General features: G+C 42.0%; 4 gene segments (V, D, J or C); 3 read left to right on the top strand and 1 right to left on the bottom strand.

Moving 5' to 3' along the window:
- The window catches only part of LOC121188599, a 127,684-nt gene extending 123,084 nt beyond the window's left edge, over window positions 1-4,600 (top strand). Inside the window, 2 exon segments of the V gene segment in view lie at window positions 3,228-3,265; window positions 4,111-4,600. Of these exon segments, the coding sequence occupies window positions 3,228-3,265; window positions 4,111-4,433 (361 nt within the window).
- Window positions 1-8,332, bottom strand: part of LOC121188596 — a 98,872-nt gene extending 90,540 nt beyond the window's left edge. The window contains 2 exon segments of the V gene segment in view: window positions 7,771-8,068; window positions 8,257-8,332. Of these exon segments, the coding sequence occupies window positions 7,771-8,068; window positions 8,257-8,308 (350 nt within the window).
- LOC121188595 overlaps window positions 1-21,932 on the top strand; it is a 235,660-nt gene that overhangs the window by 130,407 nt on the left and 83,321 nt on the right.
- LOC121188598 overlaps window positions 1-21,932 on the top strand; it is a 208,054-nt gene that overhangs the window by 118,369 nt on the left and 67,753 nt on the right.

The following is a 21,932-nucleotide window of genomic DNA, read 5'->3' as shown; positions in this document are numbered from 1 at the left end:
TACCTCAAATAAACTGTGTTAATCTCTGTCTCCTTCTCCAGTGGGTGGAGTTGCCCCCACCCTGACGGTGCTGTCACTTCTCCACTGACTCTTTGAGTCTAACCTGACAGTGTCTGTGTTTAGCAGTGGTTTCCTAAAGCAGGTAGAAACTCGGTGTGAGTGGAAGATTGACAAGATGCCATTTTTATTCAATCATTTCAAAGTTTTATTTACATTAAACACTGAATAATGTTTCATGGATTAGAAAGAAATTGTTGAACATCATCAGCACAAGATGATATCACATGTTTATTGTCAATATTTCTTATTTGTTTAAAAACAAAACCAACAGGATTAATGAGTTATTATTATTTAAGTCTGTTTTTCAGATATGAAAATGGTCTGATATGTTATTGTATCTTAAAGTGTGTTACGTTCAGAAAAGACTATATTTTATTTGTCACCCTGTTTTTAACAGATGTAAAGTTTTGTTTGCTTATATTTTAGATGTTCTAACACGTGGTCTGAACATTTCATGGAAAATCACCTAGATATTCTCGACCTGAGGTAAATAAGTAATCCTATTTCATGGAGCTTTTATTTGTATTAAGCTAATGTGCATAATCCTGTCAACTGAACTACAGAAGGGTGATTTAAAAAAATAAAATCACGTGTAAATATATGTACATTTGATTGCATGTGATTGCATCACATTAAATAAATCTCATGGCAGCACTAATGTGTTACTGTATTACATTCTTTTAATGTACTATTGTTATGAGTGTTAGTTTGTTGGAAATCTCTGTGTCTGAAACATGACTTTAAAACTTTTAACTGGGGTTTATTTCTAATTAGCATAGTCATGTTTTAACTTGTAATTTCTTCACTTGATTCAACACTTAGTGTGACTGCTGAATTACTATGAAAATCATTTTCTACATCCTGAGAAATTTGTCTGATTATTCTAGCAAATCTATAAATTATTTTACTTTATTTTACTGTATAATTCAGCAGCTGTATCAGCCTGTCTTGTTCTTGGCAAACTGCTGTCATAACATAAAACAATCATTAAAACTGACTTTAAATGCAAAGTTTCAAAACCTGTCTGAATCAAACTATTGATAAAAATACTTTCCAAAATGTTTTCCTCTGTGACTGTGTTATGTTTTTTATGTACTTTTTTGTAAAATGTACTTTTGTGCAAACGTCTGTGGGTTTAGTTTTGTGCAGCTGTTGATTCAGATCAGTTCCTCTGCAGCTGAGGGAGGTTTTTATATGACGTTGTATCACTGTGTGAACGGGAGGCTGTTATCCTGCTGACAGTAATAAACTCCTGCATCTTCAGTCTGGACTCTGCTGATGGTCAGAGTGAAGTCAGTTCCAGATCCACTTCCACTGAAACGATCTGAAACTCCAGACTGACGATTTGTAGCACGATAAATCAGGAGTTTAGGAGCTTCTCCAGGTTTCTGAAGGTACCAGTCCACCTCTCTGCCAGCATTTGAACTGCCTCTCTGCTCCCAGCCGTTAGGAGGCAAGTGTTGAACTGATAAAGCGGATAAGAATTCTATGAAAGACAGTTGACTCTTTAAATTCTGTGTCATAAATGCTAAAGATGTACGACAGAAAACTTCGTCTGTTTTCCACCAAGCAGCTGGAGAGGCTGATGTGAATTCTGTGAAGGAAGAAATTTGAGGCTTCTTACACAGAATCATTTTCATTGTTTTACAGAGGTTCTTTCTTCAGTCAGTCACGTTTTTCATTAAAGTCTAATGAGCTCACAGTGAAAAGATCTACTCTGATGGTGAAATGAGGCTGTAATAACAAATAATAAAGAAGAAACTGATTCTATCTACGATCCAGTGTGAAGCTGAGGTCAAAGGTCATGATCAAGTCTTTTCTCAGCAACTGTCCCAGGTTGAACTTGATTTTTCTTCTTTTTTGATCTTGTTTGATTTGTTGGTGAATCAGATCAGAACACGAGATTATAATTGGATATGAATGATGGAGAGAAACTGTGATGGAGAAAATCATTTGATTTCAACCATGATCAGTTTTTTGTTAATGATCTTGTTTTGATACATGTGTGTGTGTGTGTGTGTGTGTGTGTGTGTGTGTGTGTGTGTGTGTGTGTGTGTCCTCAGTGAAGTGTATCAGTCTCTGCAGTAGCTTCCAGCTGCAGCAGTCACTTCAGTTTCTGTTCAGTCTGACTGAGGGAGGTTTTTGTACGATGCACTTTCACTGTGTGAACACACGCTGACTGTTGATATAGTGATAACTCTGACAGTAGTAAACTCCTGCATCTTCAGCCTGGACTCCACTGATGGTCAGAGTGAAGTCAGAGTTTGATCCACTGCCTGTAAAACGAGCTGGAATCCCTGATACTCGAGTGGAAGCACGATAAATAAGCAGTTTAGGTTTGTCTCCATCTCTCTGTTGGTACCAGGCTAAATAGTGGTTTGGGCTGCTATAATAAACGTTCTGACTGGTTCTACAGCTGATGGTGACGGAGCCTCCCAGAGCAGAGCTCACTGCTCCAGGCTGAGTCACTGTGACCTGTCCTCTGGACTCTGAGGACACAGAGACACAAACATAAAGCAGCATCAGCGTTTAGTCGGCTTCATGTCAGAGGGACGGATGTTGATAGAGGAGAGGAGTTTGATTCTCTGGACTTTACCTGTGAAGCAGCAGCAGAGGACAGTCCAGATGAGGACGGAGATCAAAGTCATGTTTTGGATCAGGAGGATTTCTGTGGCTTGTGTTGTCATGAAGGACAGCTGTCAGTCATCCAGTCTTCAAGTCTCAGGACTATAAACTCTCCCAGAGCACTGGAGCATGGTGCTGCTGATGCAAAGTGGCTCTATGGAAATGCTCTGACTGACTCCAACAGAATTCAATATGATGAAGCTTCTGATTAATTGAAAAATATATAAAAATATGTTTTATGAACATTTCAGTGTAACTTTTAATGTGAACTTATGCATCTGGAAATTTTTTTATATTTCATTTATTGAATTATTATTTAGATTATTTTATCTCATCAAATCTTTATTTTTTCATTGTGAAATTGAAAAAAGTTGTAATAGAAAAATATTAATTCGGGGATTTTTGGCTCTTGGGCTCATTTCTTATATCAGATGCCAAAATCTAAAATTGATATAGTTGATGTTTGTTTCACAGTCACAGAGCCGTGTCTCTCTACACTGAGAGGTTTTTGTACGACGGCTCAATGACTTTGTATCACTGTGGTGGACTTTTGGTGGAGGAACCAGACTGGATGTTGGAAGTAAGTTTCTGCAAAAATACTAAATACAATATTGTAAAGTCATGTATTAAATTCAGATGTTGAATGTTACAGCAGATGAAATGATCTGGTTTGATTTCAAACACTTTTAGTATTGATGATTTTATTTGTCCTCCTTCATCACGGAGCTGAACTCAGAGCAGCTTTACTAAACTTTGCTTTACACATTCCTGTCATATTGAAATTTATGTTGAACTGTAGAAAAGATCAAACTTCAGTCTGTTTGAAACATGTTTTCTAAGATTCATTTTTCATTTTAAATAATTAATCTTTTAAACGCTAAACTTTTGAAAATATGAAATAAGATTGACTTTGTTTAAATCTAATTGAACAAAGTGAAAACAAAGATGTGGATTTGAAGATGTTAGAAAATCTGTAATCTCTTCATTGTGATATATATTGTTTCCAATGCTGTTTGAAATCATTTAAAAAGTTCATCAGACGATGATTGACGATGATCCACATGAAGAACATTTGATTGTTGTCAGATTATTTGATGTATTTGTTTATGGTTCTGCTGAAATGTACACTTTAGATTTTGGATCGTTTTCAGAAAAGATTTGAAATTTTGGACCAAATGTGCTTCTTCTATTTCCAGTGTAGTTTGATATATTTCAGCTCAAACTGTGTGATGATTCTCTCTGTGCTGATTTGCATGAGAGGCTTCTTAAAGGGAAGTGAAACCATGTGTGAGTGAGTGACTGGTGGAGCAGAAAAACCATCTGGCAGAAACTCCTTAAAGGACAAAATCTACTCTCACACAGTAAAGGTGTTTGATTGACAGCTGTGCTCGGTCCCTGTCCTCTAATCTGATTGCTGTCTCCTAGGTGATGTCCGTCCCACTCTGACGGTGCTGCCCCCCTCCAGCGAGGAGCTGCAGCAGGGGAAGGCCACACTCATGTGCCTGGCCAACAAGGGCTTCCCCTCAGACTGGAGTCTGGCCTGGAAGGTGGACGGCAGCAGCAGCAGCTTGGATCAGAGCAAGAGCCCCAGGGTGCTGGGGAAGGACTGCACCTACAGCTGGAGCAGCACCCTGAGGCTCACTGCAGACCAGTGGACGAAGGCGGGCTCTGTGACCTGTGAGGCCACCCAGGGCTCCCAGACTCCGGTCTCAGAGACACTGAGGACAGAGCAGTGTTCCCAGTCCTGACCTGACTCTCTGAGACTCTGCTACTGGTTTTACTCTGCTCCTGCTCTCAGTCTCCATTCTCACTGTGTCTGTCTCTTTCTCTCACTCAGTTTCTGATTCCATGTTTCATCAATGAGGTTTTGTTGCTTGTTGTAATCTCTCATTTTTTCAGTACAATAAAGTCCTGTTCATCACATCAGTTGTTTTCCTGTATGTTCTTGTAAAACAATCAATCTTTCTATCTTAATATTTCCATTAGATCCAGAGAGATTGAACTCAGCTGAGTGTCAGATTGTGAAATAGCTTAGAAATGACTTAAGAAAGAAAGTCTGACTTTTAGAAGAGTCCAGAAAGTGTCATGAATCTGAGTAAATGTGTAAAGTCTGAGACCAATGTGCTGCATCAGAATCATGAAGCAGGATTATCATCATAGCTTCTGTATCAGCAGTGTGGAGTCAACATTTAACACAAGCTTTGTGTTTTGTTGTGAACACAAACTTGTTAACATATAAAGTGTTGAGGTCCATTGAAACGTAAAGTGTAACTGAATTAAATAGAAATCAAATGAATTTCAAGTTATAGTTGAATAACTTGAAAAATCAGCTGTGAAGAAAACATGGAAGTGAATCTTTCTTTTCAAAGCCAAACAAAAAAAGTGTTCATGTGTTGTTACCTGCTTCATTTAACTACGTTTCAGTTCATCTACAAGTGATGTAGTTTGCTCACACTTTAAATATATTGTTTAATACCCTGTTAAACACAGTGATCATTATACTGTAGCTCACTATACTATAAACAGTATATACTTCTAAAGAAGACCCAGGAGTAATTGGAATATATTCTGGTGTTTGACATGTTCCATGTTGTGCTATATCTCATGTTTATAATGTTAGCATCAGTTACAGTCCGTTGAAGCACAGTATTTTTACGTGCTCTTGTGTCTTGTGCTTAATATGATCCTCACATCAGTGGTGCTCAGAGCAGAAGTAGTAGCCGGAGGCCTCCAGCAGGGGGAGCGTTGAGCTGTCGAGCTCTGTAAAGGGGCGCATCGCTTCCTCGTCTCAGTCTCCGCTCGACTTTCATATAAATATTCCCTTTTCAGGTATGAGTGTCCTCATACCAACAATGTATGTCGATGAATGTGTTAGATCAAAGTGTGTTCCTGCCCGGGAAAGCGTTTGTGACCGACTGTGTTTGTATATTGTCGAGTAATGAGGTAGTGTGTAAAGTGTGTAAAGACGATGAAGCTATTCACCGTAAATTCATGTCATGTCATCATCTGCTGCTCATCTTGGTCGAGGCCCAGGTCGCGGGGGTGACTCCCGCCCAGTCCACAATTCCAGCTGCAGCAGTCACTTCAGTTCCTGTTCAGTCTGACTGAGGGAGGTTTTTGTACGATGCTTTTTCACTGTGTGAGCACAAGTTTGCCACTAAGCCAGTGTTCACTCTGACAGTAGTAAACTGCTGCATCTTCAGCCTGGACTCCACTGATGGTCAGAGTGAAGTCAGAGTTTGATCCACTGCCTGTAAAACGAGCTGGAATCCCTGATACTTGAGTGGAAGCAGCGTAAATAAGCAGTTTAGGTTTGTCTCCATCTCTCTGTTGGTACCAGGAAAGGTCAGTACCACCATCTACCCTCTGACTGGTTCTACAGTTGATGGTGACGGTGCCTCCCAGAGCAGAGCTCACTGCTCCAGGCTGAGTCACTGTGACCTGTCCTCTGGACTCTGAGGACACAGAGACACAAACATAAAGCAGCGTCAGCGTTTAGTCGGCTTCATGTCAGAGGGACAGATGTTGATAGAGGAGAGGAGTTTGATTCTCTGGACTTTACCTGTGAAGCAGCAGCAGAAGACAGTCCAGATGAGGACGGAGATCAAAGTCATGTTTTGGATCAGGAGGATTTCTGTGGCTTGTGTTGTCATGAAGGACAGCTGTCAGTCATCCAGTCTTCAAGTCTCAGGACTATAAACTCTCCCAGAGCACTGGAGCATGGTGCTGCTGATGCAAAGTGGCTCTCTATGGAAATGAGGTGAAAAACTGAAAACTGGAGTTTAGTTTACCTCAAATAAACTGTGTTAATCTCTGTTTCCTCCTCCAGTGGGTGGAGTTGCCCCCACCCTGACGGTGCTGTCACTTCTCCACTGACTCTTTGAGTCTAACCTGACAGTGTCTGTGTTTAGCAGTGGTTTCCTAAAGCAGGTAGAAACTCGGTGTGAGTGGAAGATTGAAAAGACGCCATCTTTATTCAATCATCTCAAAGTTTTATTTACATTAAACACTGAATAATGTTTCATGGATTAGAAAGAAATTGTTGAGCATCATCAGCACAAGATGATATCACATGTTTATTGTCAATATTTCTTATTTGTTTAAAAACAAAAACAACAGGATTAATGAGTTATTATTATTTAAGTCTGTTTCTCAGATATGAAAATGGTCTGATATGTTATTGTATCTTAAAGTGTGTTACGTTCAGAAAAGACTATATTTTATTTGTCACCTCTGTTTTTAACAGATGTAAAGTTTTGTTTGCTTATATTTTAGATGTTCTAACACGTGGTCTGAACATTTCATGGAAAATCACCTAGATATTCTCGACCTGAGGTAAATAAGTAATCCTATTTCATGGAGCTTTTATTTGCATTAAGCTAATGTGCATAATCCTGTCAACGTAACTACAGAAGTGTGGTTTAAAAAAATAAAATCACATGTAAATATATGTACATTTGATTGCATTGACTTTCCATCACATCCCGATCCTCACATTAAATAAATCTCATGGCAGCACTAATGTGTTACTGTATTACATTCTTTTAATGTATTATTGTTATGAGTGTTAGTTTGTTGGAAATCTCTGTCTGAAACATGATTTTAAAACTTTTAACTGAGGTTTATTTCTAATTAGCATAGTCATGTTTTAACTTGTAATTTCTTCACTTGATTCAACACTTAGTGTGACTGCTGGATTACTATGAAAATCATTTTCTACATCCTGAGAAATTTGTCTGATTGTTCTAGCAAATCTATAAATTATTTTACTTTATTTTACTCTATAATTAAGCAGCTGTATCAGCCTGTCTTGTTCTTGGCAAATTGATGTCATAACATAAAACAATCATTAAAACTGACTTTAAATGCAAAGTTTCAAAACCTGTCTGAATCAAACTATTGATAAAAATACTTACTGACTTTCCAAAATGTTTTCCTCTGTGACTGTGTTATGCTTTTAATGTACTTTGTTGTAAAATGTACTTTTGTGCAAACGTCTGTGGGTTTAGTTTTGTGCAGCTGTTGATTCAGATCAGTTCCTCTGCAGCTGAGGGAGGTTTTTGTACGATGTTGTATCACTGTGTGAACGGGAGGCTGTTATCCTGCTGACAGTAATAAACTCCTGCATCTTCAGTCTGGACTCTGCTGATGGTCAGAGTGAAGTCAGTTCCAGATCCACTACCACTGAAACGATCTGAAACTCCAGACTGACGAGTTGTTGCATAATAAATCAGGAGTTTAGGAGCTTCTCCAGGTTTCTGAAGGTACCAGTCCACCTCACTGCCAGCATTTGAACTGGTTTTACATCTGATAGAGACAGTCTGACCTGGAACAACAGACTGAGATTCAGGAGACTGAGACACGGTGATATCACCTGATGAACCTGGAAAACATGAAAAAGAGGAGAAGGGTTACTGAGACAAATCCAGCTTGGAGAAAGACGATCAACATCCAAACACAAGAGGATCATTTCTTTAAGATGGACAATAGATGGAAGAAGGTCAGTGCTGCTCGTTTCAGTCTTTGTCCATCACAGCAGAACATGACTGTGTTTTCAGCAGAGAGTCTCACCCTGAACAAGGAGCCCCAGGGTGGCCAGCAGTAGAGTCAGAGACATCATCATTGTGCTGCCGGCGTGTCAGTGGCTCTGAAAGGCCTGGACACACACTGATCAACACTGGCCTCTTAATGGCTGGGAGCAGAGAGGCAGGACACATATGCAAACACACAGAGTCAGTCAGCTGTAGCTGTCCTCAACATTTCATGCTGTTTCCCCCTCAGCACTGAGACAGGTGTCCTAAACCTGATAAGAATTCTATGAAAGAATTCATTTAAGGCCAATTACACCAAATCATTTTCATTTTCTGACCCAGCTTGTTTTTTCAGTGCAGTGATGTGAAATGTTTATCAATAAACTCAGATCCTTTATCCATGAATGTTCTATGATTATGAAATGACAGATAAGAAAATGATTATGCTAAAGACAGAAAGAATTTAGTTTATCAATTCATATATGAGAAAAATGATTCCACCCTCCCAATGATTTCTAATTTCTTTAACATAGAGGAAGAACAACTAGATTTTCGCTCTGAAAAACTCACCTCATAGTTCGCCCATGCAAGCAGCTTATTATGACCATGGTTACATTTTATTGATCGGTGACCTGTTGCTGTAATTGTAATTATCAAAGGAGCAACAGAGAGTGATGTCAAGTCGGGTGATGTTGTGTAAAGAGGAACAAAATCTGCATATGGAGGAGGTCAGGACGGATGGATGGTCAACAACACACAGGACCTTCATGTGGGAGACTGCTGCTCATTTCATGTATTAAACCAATAGTCATCATTGTTTCTTTGGTTCATGACTGTTCTTACACCTCAACTGTGTCTTTATTATTGTAACCATGGTGATGAAGGTCCAAGTTTTTGTGCCTAAACCAAACCAAACAGAGACCACTACATAACCAAGTTTATATTTTAACCATGACAGTGAAGGCTCTGTACACCTGCTGCTGTAGGGAAACTATTTCATGAGACATTCCTGGGTCGTCTCAGAGGGGGTTTGTTATTATTGGTTTTAACAAATTTATCTCTGTTTGGCAAAATGTGGATTCCAAACACTGTAAAACATTTAATGGACATCAGAAATTAGAGAATGCAGCCATGAAGCCTGCTTTAAAGTCTGGTCTGATTAGTAAATGAAAGAAGGAAAGATGAGAATTTTTGGGATGTATAACAAGAAGTCATCAGCATAGAGGCTGATTTATTGAGGGCGTGAATGAAATTCTAACATATTATTTCTATGCTAGACTCTATGTATATGGATGTATATTCACATTTATCGTGTCAGAAACACTGATATGATCTGTGTAACTTTAGGATCAAGGAACTTTATTGTCATACCAGGACATTTGCATGTTATGGTATGAAATTGGTACTCAGGTCCCAGTTTAAAGCCATAAACTGGGACCTGAGTACGGGGCAGGGCTAGAGTTCAGCAGTCTTACAGCTTCAGGGAAGAAGCTGTTCCTGAGCCTGGTGGTCCTGCTCCGGATGCTCCTCAGCCGCCTGCCTGAGGGGAGGGGTTGGAAGAGACTATGTGAGGGGTGGGTGGAGTCCTTCATGATGCGGAGGGCCCTCCCTCTGCATCGTGCTGTGTAGAGGTCTGAGGTGGTGGGCAGGCTGTTCCCCACAGTCCTCTGTGCAGCCTTTACCACCCTCTGCAGAGCCTTCCTCTCTGCAGCAGTGCAGCTGCCATGCCACACAGTGATGCAGGTGCAGAGGACACTCTCCACCGCACAGTGGTAGAAGCTCCTCAGGACTGAGCCTCCAAGTCCAGCTCGCCGCAGCTTCCTGAGGAGGTAGAGGCGCTGGTGGGCCTTTCTAACCAGATGAGATATGTTGGTGTTCCAGGTGAGGTCCTCGGTGATGTGTACACCCAGGTACCTGAAGCTGGAGACCACCTCCACAGCTGCTCCTCCGATGTGCAGGGGGGAGAGGGCGCCTGTCTCTTCTGAAATCCACCACCATCTCCTTGGTCTTTTTCACATTGATGCAGAGGTTGTTGTTTCTGCACCACTGCTCCAGATGTTCCACCTCCTCTCTGTACTCTGACTCATCGTTGTCAGTGATGCGTCCCACTACTGCTGTGTCGTCCGCGAACTTCACTATATGACAGCTGGGGTGTCTCACCGAGCAGTCATATGTCAGCAGGGTGAACAGGAGGGGGCTCAGCACACAGCCCTGCGGCGAGCCAGTGCTCAGTGTGATGGAGGAGGAGACGGTGTTGTGGATTCTGACAGTCTGTGTTCTGTTGGTCAGAAAGTCCAGGACCCAGTTCCCCAGTGTGGGACTCAGACCGAGGAGGGAGAGCTTCTGTACCAGGGTCTGTGGGATGAAGGTATTAAAGGCTGATGAGAAGTCCAGGAAGAGCAGACGGACGTACGAGTTCCTGCTGTCCAGGTGGGTGAGGGTTGTGTGGACCACTGATGAGATGGCATCATCAGTGGAGCGGTTCTTCCTGTAGGCGTACTGGTGGGGGTCCACAGTGACATTGATGAAGTCTTTGATGTGGCCCATGACCAGCCTCTCAAAGCACTTCATGACTACAGGGGTCAGAGCTATGGGACGGTAGTCATTGAGGCCTGTCACTGTGGAGCACTTGGGGACAGGGACAATTGTGGCAGTCTTTAAGCAGGAGGGGACAGATGCCAGTGACAGTGAGGTGTTGAAAATGTCCGTCAGCACCTCAGACAGCTGGTGAGCACAGTCCCTCAGAACCCGCCCTGGGATGTTGTCGGGGCCTGCAGCTTTGCAGGGGTTAATTCCTATCAGGGTTCTCCTCACATCAGCTGTGGTCACTCTGAGGGGTGTGTCACCAGGTGGTGGTGTGAGTCTGGTGCAGGAGGGGGGGGAGTCAGGATCCTCGAAGCGGGCATAGAACCTGTTTAGTGCCTCTGGCAGGGGCAGGGTCCAGTGGGCATTGTGCATCCCTGGTGTTGTAATTTGTGATGCACTTGATGCCCTTCCACATGCTCCGGGGGTTGCTGGAGGTGAAGTGACCCTGAATTTTCTGAGCATATGTTGCTTTGGCCCTCGAGATGCCCGCTGTCAGTTCTTTCCTCACCACTCTCAGCGCTGATGCCTCACCTGCCCTGAACGCAGCATCCCTAGCTTTCAGCAGAGCAGTAACTGTAACTTCTGGTGTGTGTGTGTGTGTGTGTGTGTGTGTCCTCAGTGAAGTGTATCAGTCTCTGCAGTAGCTTCCAGAAACTTCAGTTTCTGTTCAGTCTGACTGAGGGAGGTTTTTGTACGACGTTTTTTCACTGTGTCAACACATCCTGACTGTTGATTTCATGATAACTCTGACAGTAGTAAACTGCTGCATCTTCAGCCTGGACTCCACTGATGGTCAGAGTGAAGTCAGAGTTTGATGCACTGCCTGTAAAACGAGCTGGAATCCCTGATTCTCGTTCAGTAGCATCGTAAATAAGCAGTTTCGGTTTGTCTCCATCTCTCTGTTGGTACCAGGCTAAATAGCTCCCACCATATACCCTCTGACTGGTTCTACAGCTGATGGTGACGGAGCCTCCCAGAGCAGAGCTCACTGCTCCGGCTCCACGGCGTCATCAGCGCACTACAGACGCTCATCCTGACGCTGTTTTTATCGCCGCTGGCAACTTTAACCAGCACAATCTAAGGACTGTATTCCCTAAATACTATCAACACGTTGCTCAGACAGACTGGGATGTGTTTAAAGCTGCAGCCACTCTGGAGGACTCTTCCGTCACAACAGGATTATGCTGAGTATGTGACCGGGTACATCAGCACTTGTGTTGACAACTTTGTGCCCATCATACAAGTCAGGAAGTTCCCCAACCGGAAGCCCTGGATAAACAGTCAGGTACACTTTAGGAGAGACGGCATCCATCCAACTTTGGATGGTGCAGCTCTCATATCTAGAAATATGACAGACTTCATTAGAAAACCAAAGTCATGACAACCCAGAGTTGAGACCAGGATGCAGAGTTGCAGTCCTACACGCTTCTCTGCAGTTTCTCTAGAGCTGTCACCCACCCATGATTCTCATGATTCTTATTATTCCTACCATTCTAACGATTCCCTTTATCCTATAGAGACTGTGTCTGCTCCCCGTCAAAAAAAAGTGCATAAATTAAAAAATGCAAGAGGTGTTACTCATAAAAACCTCCAAAAAATTTATACTACAAAAGCATCTGAACCTAAAAACACCACAATCAGATGTGGGCTATTAAACATTAGATCTCTCTTGTCTAAATCTCTGTTAGTGAATGATTTGATAATGGATCAGCAGATTGATTTATTCTGTCTGACTGAGACCTGGCTGCAGGAGGAAGAGTATGTCAGTCTAAATGAGTCAACCCCTGCTAGTCATATTAATTATCACATTCCTCGAGGCACAGGCCGAGGAGGAGGAGTGGCAGCAATCTACCACTCAAGTTTATTAATTAATCCTAGACCTAAGCCGAAATATAGTACATTTGAAAGCCTTATCCTCAGCCTCTCACATCCAAATTGGAAGACAGAAAAACCAGCACTATTTGCTGTGGTGTATCGTCCACCTGCTGCTTACTCAGAGTTTTTGTCTGAATTCACTGAATTTTTATCTGATTTAGTGCTTAGTACGGATAGAGTAATTATAGTGGGCGACTTTAATATTCATGTCGATACCCACAATGACAGCCTTAAGACTGCTTTCTATTCAGTATTAGACTCAATTGGCTTTTTACAAAATGTTAACAAACCAACTCACTGTTTTAATCACACCCTTGATCTTGTACTAACCTATGGCATAGAAGCTGAATATTTGACAGTATTCCCTCAGAACCCTGTTTTATCTGATCATTCTTTAGTAATATTTGAATTTACAATAATGAACTGCACAGCATCTGAGAAAAAAATTAACTACTGTAGATTTCTGTCTGATAATGCTGTTATCAAATATAAGGAAGCTATTCCATCTTTATTATCTCCGCTGCCATGTGCCAGTCTTACAGAGGGCAATGGCCTAAACGTTACTCCAGCAGATATAGACTATCTAGTTGATAATACTGCTGCTTCATTGCGTTCAACCCTTGACTCTGTTGCCCCTTTGAAAAAGAAGGTCAGTAATCAGAGGAAGCTAGCTCCATGGTACAATTCACAAATACGTACTTTAAAGCAGATATCACGAAAGCTGGAAAGGAAATGGTTATCCACTAATTTAGAGGAATTCCGCCTAGCCTGGAAAGACAGCTTTATAACGTATAAAAAAGCCCTTCGTAAGGCAAGAACTGCCTATTACTCATCATTAATAGAGGAAAACAAGAACAACCCTAGGTTTCTTTTCAGCACTGTAGCCAGGCTGACAAAGAGCCATAGCTCTGTTGTACCATCCATCCCTCTAGCTCTCACTAGTAATGACTTTATGAGCTTCTTTAGCAACAAAATAGTAGACATTAGAGACAGAATCCATCTCATCCTGCCTACAACTGTTAATGATGTAGGTATGTCTAGAACAGCATGTTTAGAAATGTCTGCCAGTCCTGATTTGTCGTTAGACTGTTTCTCTCCCATAGATCTAGCTGAATTGACTTCAATAGTTTCTAAATCTAAATCATCAACATGTCTTTTGGATCCTATCCCGACCAGACTTCTTAAAGATGTGTTGCCTTTGATTGGCACTCACATATTAGATCAGATAAATCTCTCGTTGGTTACAGGATATGTCCCACAGGCTTTTAAGGTTGCAGTTATCAAACCTTTACTTAAAAAGCCTTCTCTGGACTCTACAAACTATAGACCTATATCCAATCTCCCCTTTAATTCTAAAATTCTTGAAAAGGCTGTTGCAACTCAGTTGTGTGACCATCTACATAGGAACGGTTTGTTTGAAGTTTTTCAGTCAGGATTTAGAGTTCATCATAGCACAGAGACAGCACTGGTGAAAGTTACCAACGACCTTCTTATAGCATCAGATAATGGACTCGTCTCTATACTTGTCCTGCTAGATCTTAGTGCTGCATTTGACACCATTGATCATAATATCCTATTGGATAGATTGGAACATGTTATTGGGATTAAAGGAACAGCACTAGGCTGGTTTAAATCATATCTATCAGATAGATACCAGTTTGTTCATGTTAATGATGATCCCTCCATATATACCAGAGTAAGTCATGGAGTTCCACAGGGTTCTGTGCTTGGACCGATACTGTTCACCTTATACATGCTTCCCCTAGGCAATATTATCAGGAAGCATGGAATAAATTTCCATTGCTATGCGGATGATACCCAGCTATATTTATCTATGAAACCAGACGAAACAGATCAGTTAACCATACTTCAGGCATGTCTTAAAGACATAAAGGCCTGGATGACCTGTAACTTTCTTCTTCTGAATTCAGACAAAACTGAGGTTATTTTGTTTGGTCCCAAACACCTCAGAAACAGTTTATCTAATCATATAGTTACTCTGGATGGCATTAATTTAGCCTCCAGTACGACTGTGAGGAACCTTGGAGTTATTTTTGATCAGGATCTGTCCTTTAACTCACATATAAAACAAGTCTCTAGGACCGCCTTCTTTCACCTGCGCAATATCAGTAAGATTAGGAACATTCTGTCGCAGAGTGATGCTGAAAAATTAGTCCATGCTTTTGTTACTTCTAGGCTGGACTACTGTAATTCCCTATTATCAGGATGTCCAGTTAACTCTCTAAAAAGCATCCAGCTGATCCAAAATGCTGCAGCGAGAGTACTGACTGGAATTAGCAAGAGAGATCATATTACTCCTGTACTAACTTCTCTTCATTGGCTTCCTGTAAAATCCAGAATTGATTTTAAAATCCTTCTCCTTACATATAAGGCCCTCAATGGCCAGGCTCCTTCATATCTCAAAGAGCTGATAGTACCATATCATCCTAACAGATTGCTTCGTTCCCAGAATGCAGGTTTGCTTATGGTTCCCAAAATCTCTAAAAGTAGAACGGGAGGCCGAGCCTTTAGCTATCAGGCCCCTCTCCTATGGAACCAACTGCCAGTTTGGGTTCGGGAAGCAGACACCCTCTCTAATTTTAAAACGAAGCTTAAAACCTTCTTGTTTGATAAAGCTTATAATTAGTTGTAGTTACAGTCCTAGTTATTTATTAAACTTATAGTTAGTCACAATTATCTCTATAGACACTGTTACAGTTAAGGATATAGCCCTTAGTAGGGCTGGCTCAGGCAACTGAATCATCCCCTAGTTATGCTGCTATAGGCCTAGGCTGCTGGGGGACATCCCATGATTTACTGCGCACTTCTTCTTCTTTCTCTTTCTCTCCTCAGACCCACTCTCAAATTTATTAGCCTTTATTACATGTCATTAACTCTGTGTCCTCTCTGTCCCGTAGTCCTGTGTTTGTTTCTCTCTGGTCTCTCTTTCTCTGTACCTTACTGCAGGTACCTCTGGCTCCAGAGCTGCATGTCCTATGGTCCTGGCTCCACCCACCTGCTGCTGTTTATTGTTTACAATGATCTATTTCTAACATGTTTAATGTTCCGTTCTGCTACAGATAAATATTTGATTAATATTCTTTGCAAACTGTAATGTAAATAATTACCAGTCATGACAGCTTTTTGCCTCCGTGCTCTGTTTCATAATTCTAATCTGCTGAGCACACATTATCCAATAACTGTTCACTAACTGTAATGTAAATACTGACCCACATTGTCTGTATTATGCTGCATGTCTTTCTCCCCCTCTCCTCCATTCCTAGCTGTCCTATCTTCCTCCTTTTCCTCCTTTCACCCAGCCCGGCCATCGGCAGGAGGGTCCCCCATCTGAGCCAGGTTCTGCTCAAGGTTTCTTCCTGTTAAAAGGGAGTTTTTCCTTGCCACTGTCGCCTTAAGTGCTTGCTCTGGGGTCAGGCTCTGGGTCTCTGTAAAGCGCTTTGAGACAATTTTGATTGTGGAAGGCGCTATATAAATAAAATTGAATTGAATTGAATTGAATAGGACGCATGGGAGTTTGACACTGACAGTCTCGACAGTGCGCACCGGCCTTCAGCGCAGGACTTAATGATTTCGACCAGTAGTTGGGCGATGGTCAACGACAAATCATGTTCCGCAATAAACGAACATGCGTACTTTGTGGTTGCAAACACGGTCTGCCATGGATTGTTGCGCCTCCGTTGTTGTTATTGTGGCACCTGGCAGTGAGGATGTATTTTTGAGAGCGCGAAGGGCAGCCTTGTGAGACGCATCAGTCTGATGGCGAATCAGCACTTTTTTGCTGACTCGCTGACACTTTTTTTGTGTTCGGTCAATATCCGATACATCGGAGCAGTTGATCATTATGAGAGAGTCCGTGCTAGCTTAACTATCGCGCCACAGCTCCGTGTTTACATTCCACTCTGATATGGGACATGATTATTATTTTTTTTCTCCCCGGATCTACATTGATCTCATAAGTTGCCTCTGTGAATTCCAAATGACGGAAATCCGTCGTAGCGACGGAGAACTTTAATCCATGTATCATAACATTACAGCAACGAGGTTAAATTCATTTTTGGACACTCGTGTGATTGTACTGTCTTAATCTACAACTATATTTATACGTAGATATAGTTATATAAAGCAGGACTTGTGTCTGTTACATGTTTATAATTTCAGGTGACACCAACCTTTTCATTAGAAACTATAGGTTTACATGTTTAGGACGTGTTGTGAGATTCAAGGTTTCTGATGCTGATCTGAGTCTTCAGATTTTCATTGAACAGGTTATAGATGACAAAGCTGTGATCCAGTGTGAACCTGAGGTCAAAGGTCATGACCACGTCCTTTCTCAGTAACTGTCCCAGGTTGAACTTGATTTTCCTCCTGTTGATTTTTTGATCTTGTTTGATTTGTTGGTGAATCAGATCAGAACATGAGATTATAATTGGATATGAATGATGGAGAGAAGCTGTGATGGAGAAAATCATTTGATTTCTGTTCATGATTTTTTTTTAAATACATGAGCATGTACAATGTGTGTGTGTGTGTGTGTCCTCATTGAAGTGTATCAGTCTCTGCAGTAGCTTTCAGCTGCAGCATTCACTTCAGTTTCTGTTCAGTCTGACTGAGGGAGGTTTTTGTACGACGCTTTTTCACTGTGTGAACACAGCCTGACTGTTGATAGAGTGATAACTCTGACAGTAATAAACTGCTGCATCTTCAGCCTGGACTCTACTGATGGTCAGAGTGAAGTCAGAGTTTGATCCACTGCCTGTAAAACGAGCTGGAATCCCTGATACCCGAGAGGAAGCATAAGTAATAAGCAGTTTAGGTTTGTCTCCATCTCTCTGTTGGTACCAGTGTAAATAGCTCCCAGCGCCCTGACTGGTTCTACAGCTGATGGTGATGGAGCCTCCCAGAGCAGAGCTCACTGCTCCAGGCTGAGTCACTGTGACCTGTCCTCTGGACTCTGAGGACACAGAGACACAAACATAAAGCAGCGTCAGCGTTTAGTCGGCTTCATGTCAGAGGGACGGATGTTGATAGAGGAGAGGAGTTTGATTCTCTGGACTTTACCTGTGAAGCAGCAGCAGAGGACAGTCCAGATGAGGACGGAGATCAAAGTCATGTTTTGGATCAGGAGGATTTCTGTGGCTTGTGTTGTCATGAAGGACAGCTGTCAGTCATCCAGTCTTCAAGTCTCAGGACTATAAACTCTCCCAGAGCACTGGAGCATGGTGCTGCTGATGCAAAGTGGCTCTATGGAAATGCTCTGACTGACTCCAGCAGAGACGTGTTCATTGTTACTGGCACAGTTTTGCATGAACAATAATTAATGTGAAGTGAAAAGAGGAAAAGTTCATGATATAAAGACAAAAAGAAATTCAGGATTTAAAGGTTTTAGGGTTACATGCACTTTTTATGTCTCCACCTCGGTGATAGCATATTAAGGCCGATGGTATTATTTTTTCAGGTTGTCCGTCCTTCTGTCCGTACCGGATTCTTCCATGCGCAATATATCTGTGTTATGGCAACATGGCGCCCACGGGAGCCGGCTCCACGGCGTCATCAGCGCGCTACAGACGCTCATCCTGACGCTGTTTTTATCGCCGCTGGTGACTTTAACCAGCGCAATCTAAGGACTGTATTCCCTAAATACTATCAACACGTGGACATTCCCACGCGTGAAAGAAACACACTGGATCACGTCTATGGCAACATACACTCAGACCACATCTCATTGTTCCTGTACCCGGCCCACAGACAGAGACTGAAACAAACAAACCCTGTCACCAAACAAGGTAAACTCTGGACCACAGAGACTGAGAGCACCCTGCAGGACTGCTTTGCTCAGACAGACTGGGATGTGTTTAAAGCTGCAGCCACTCTGGAGGACTCTTCCGTCAGCGACAGGATTATGCTGAGTATGTGACCGGGTACATCAGCACTTGTGTTGACAACTTTGTGCCCATCATACAAGGCAGGAAGTTCCCCAACCGGAAGCCCTGGATAAACAGTCAGGTACGCCACATGCTACGTGCTTTGTCCATTGCATTTAGATCAGGCAGTGAGACAGAGTACAAAGCTGTGAAGTATGGACTGAGGAAAGTCATTACAGCAGCCAAGAGACAGTACAGAGACAAACTGGATGGCTTCTACTCTACTGCTGACTCCGGGCGGATGTGGCAAGGTTTCTGAGTGATGTTCTTCAGAATTTGCACATATTATCACTGCTTGTCATCACTTTCTGACACACCTTAAAATGACTGTTAGATGGCTAAGACTTGCTTTTAGGGTGAGTATCAGAAATGGGTTCAAGATAGAGTTAGGGTAAGGGGCCAGGGAATGCATGTTGTCAACGAGTGTCCACAAAGTAATGTAAGACAAGAGTGTGTGTGTGTCAGAAAGTGAAGGGTATCAGTCTCTTCAGTAGCTTCCAGCTGCAGCAGTCACTTCAGTTTCTGTTCAGTCTGACTGAGGGAGGTTTTTGTATGATGTTTTTTCACTGTGTGAACAACCACTGACTGTTGATAACATGAAAACTCTGACAGAATTTTAAACCAATGAAGTGAGGATGTGTTGCCCTGTCATCACTGTCTGACACCTTAAAAGGGCAGTTTGAGGGTTCAGTAGAGGGTTAGAGTAAAGGACTAGGGAATGAGTTTTGTCAACAAGTGTCCTCAAAGTAATGTAAGACAAGAATGTTTGTGTGTGTGTGTGTGTGTGTGTTTGTGTGTGTGTGTGTGTGTCCTCAGTGAAGTGTATCAGTCTCTGCAGTAGCTTCCAGCTGCAGCAGTCACTTCAGTTTCTGTTCAGTCTGACTGAGGGAGGTTTTTGTACGACTCTTTTTCACTGTGTGAACACAGCCTGACTGTTGATAGAGTGATAACTCTGACAGTAGTAAACTGCTGCATCTTCAGCCTGGACTCCACTGATGGTCAGAGTGAAGTCAGAGTTTGATCCACTGCCTGTAAAACGAGCTGGAATCCCTGATACTCGATTGGAAGCAGCGTAAATGAGCCGTTTAGGTTTGTCTCCATGTCTCTGTTGGTACCAGACTAAATACTGGTAGTTGCTCCAAACATAAACATTCTGACTGGTTCTACAGCTGATGCTGATGGAGCCTCCCAGAGCAGAGCTCACTGCTCCAGGCTGAGTCACTGTGACCTGTCCTCTGGACTCTAAGGACACAGAGACACAAACATAAAGCAGCGTCAGCATTTAGTCGGCTTCATGTCAGAGGGACGGATGTTGATAGAGGAGAGGAGTTTGATTCTCTGGACTTTACCTGTGAAGCAGCAGCAGAGGACAGTCCAGATGAGGACGGAGATCAAAGTCATGTTTTGGATCAGGAGGATTTCTGTGGCTTGTGTTGTCATGAAGGACAGCTGTCAGTCATCCAGTCTTCAAGTCTCAGGACTATAAACTCTCCCAGAGCACTGGAGCATGGTGCTGCTGATGCAAAGTGGCTCTCTATGGAAATGCTCTGACTGACTCCAACAGAATTCAATATGATGAAGCTTCTGATTAATGGAAAAATTTATAAAAATATGTTTTCTGAATGTTTCAATGTAAATTTTGATGTGAACTTATGCATCTGGAAATTTTCTTTTTATATTTCATTTATTGAATTATTATTTAGATTATTTTTTCTCAACAAATCTTTATTTTTTCATTGTGAAATTGAAAAAAATTGTAATAGAAAAATATTATTTTTGGCTCTTTGGCTCATTTCTTATATCAGATGCCAAAATCTAAAAAACAGACTGATTTAGTTGATGTTTGTTTCACAGTCACAGAGCCGTGTGTCTCTACACTGAGAGGTTTTTGTATAACTGCTCAATGACCTTGTATCACTGTGGTGGACTTTTGGTGGAGGAACCAGACTGGATGTTAACTGTAAGTATATTTTACTCTTTAAATAAACCAGATTTTTTTTATTTTCTCTGTTTCCTTCATCAGTGTAGACATCACTGCAATAGTTTAGCTGATAATTAGAATTTAATATAATTGCTGTGATTCTTGAACCTTCTTCTTTATGTACTAAAACAAAATGTAATGAAATTTAAATATGAAAACTTTCTATATATATTAAAAAAGAAAAAAAAAGTTTTCTACCTGATGAAAATATCCTTTAAAGTTTTTCAATTTCAGCCCAAGTCCTACACTAAGTATTTCAAACAGGTTTTACTTGATCTTTGTCCATGATTTAATTTTTCATGCCATGTACTGTGTCACGGATGAATGTCTTATCGTCACTGTGATATTTAAACAACGTGCTGTGTGAGTTGGATTCATTTGATGAGTTTTAATAAGTAATTCAGAAGTGAACAATGTTCATTGAGAATGAACAAAGCAAACACGCTATCTCTGTCTTTGCTGTTTTACATTATAAATCTTTCAGATGCTGGAAAACAATGGAAAACCTTCATTGTTCATGTTTAGTAAAATATGTTTGTTAAATTCAGAATTAGTATTTTACAGATTCAACTTGAAAACATCAGAGGAACAAAATGCCACTTTGTGACTCTTTATCTTTAGTACTGAAACCTGTCTGTTGTCATGGTTGAGCAGTGATGCCTGTCTGTTGCCATGGTTACTGAGCTCAGAGAGGGAAGTGAGAAACCGAAGAGCAGTTTCATCCGATCAGAGGACGAGCAGCAGAAGTAGAGGTCTCCTCTGCTGCAGTCCACAGGAAAGAGTTTAGTTTATCTCAAATAAACTTTATTCATCTCTCTGTCTCCTCCTCCAGTGGGTCAGGTTCCCCCCACGCTGACGGTGCTGCCCCCCTCCGACGAGGAGCTGAAGCAGGGGAAGGCCACGCTCATGTGCCTGGCCAACAAGGGCTACCCCTCAGGCTGGACTCTGGCCTGGAAGGTGGACGGCAGCAGCAGCAGCTTGGATCAGAGCAGGAGCCCCGGGGTGCTGGGGAAGGACGGCACCTACAGCTGGAGCAGCACCCTGAGGCTCACTGCAGACCAGTGGACGAAGGTGGGCTCTGTGACCTGTGAGGCCACCCAGGGCTCCCAGGCTCCGGTCTCAGAGACACTGAGGACAGACCAGTGTTCCCAGTCCTGACCTGACTCTCTGAGACTCTGCTACTAGTTTTACTCTGCTCCTGCTCTCACTCTGCTCTCTGTAACTGTCTCTCTCTTTATGAGTCTCTCAGATGTGTTTGCTTGTTCTTTGTTATGTGTCATTTCAATATTTCCAGATAATAAAGATCAGTTCATCCAATACTTTCTGCTTCCA

Source organism: Toxotes jaculatrix, chromosome 10, assembly GCF_017976425.1.
Source record: "Toxotes jaculatrix isolate fToxJac2 chromosome 10, fToxJac2.pri, whole genome shotgun sequence".
NCBI classification, from domain to species: Eukaryota; Metazoa; Chordata; class Actinopteri; family Toxotidae; genus Toxotes; species Toxotes jaculatrix.
Note: the sequence above shows the minus strand (reverse complement) of the source record. Positions and strands in the feature narration are given on the sequence as shown.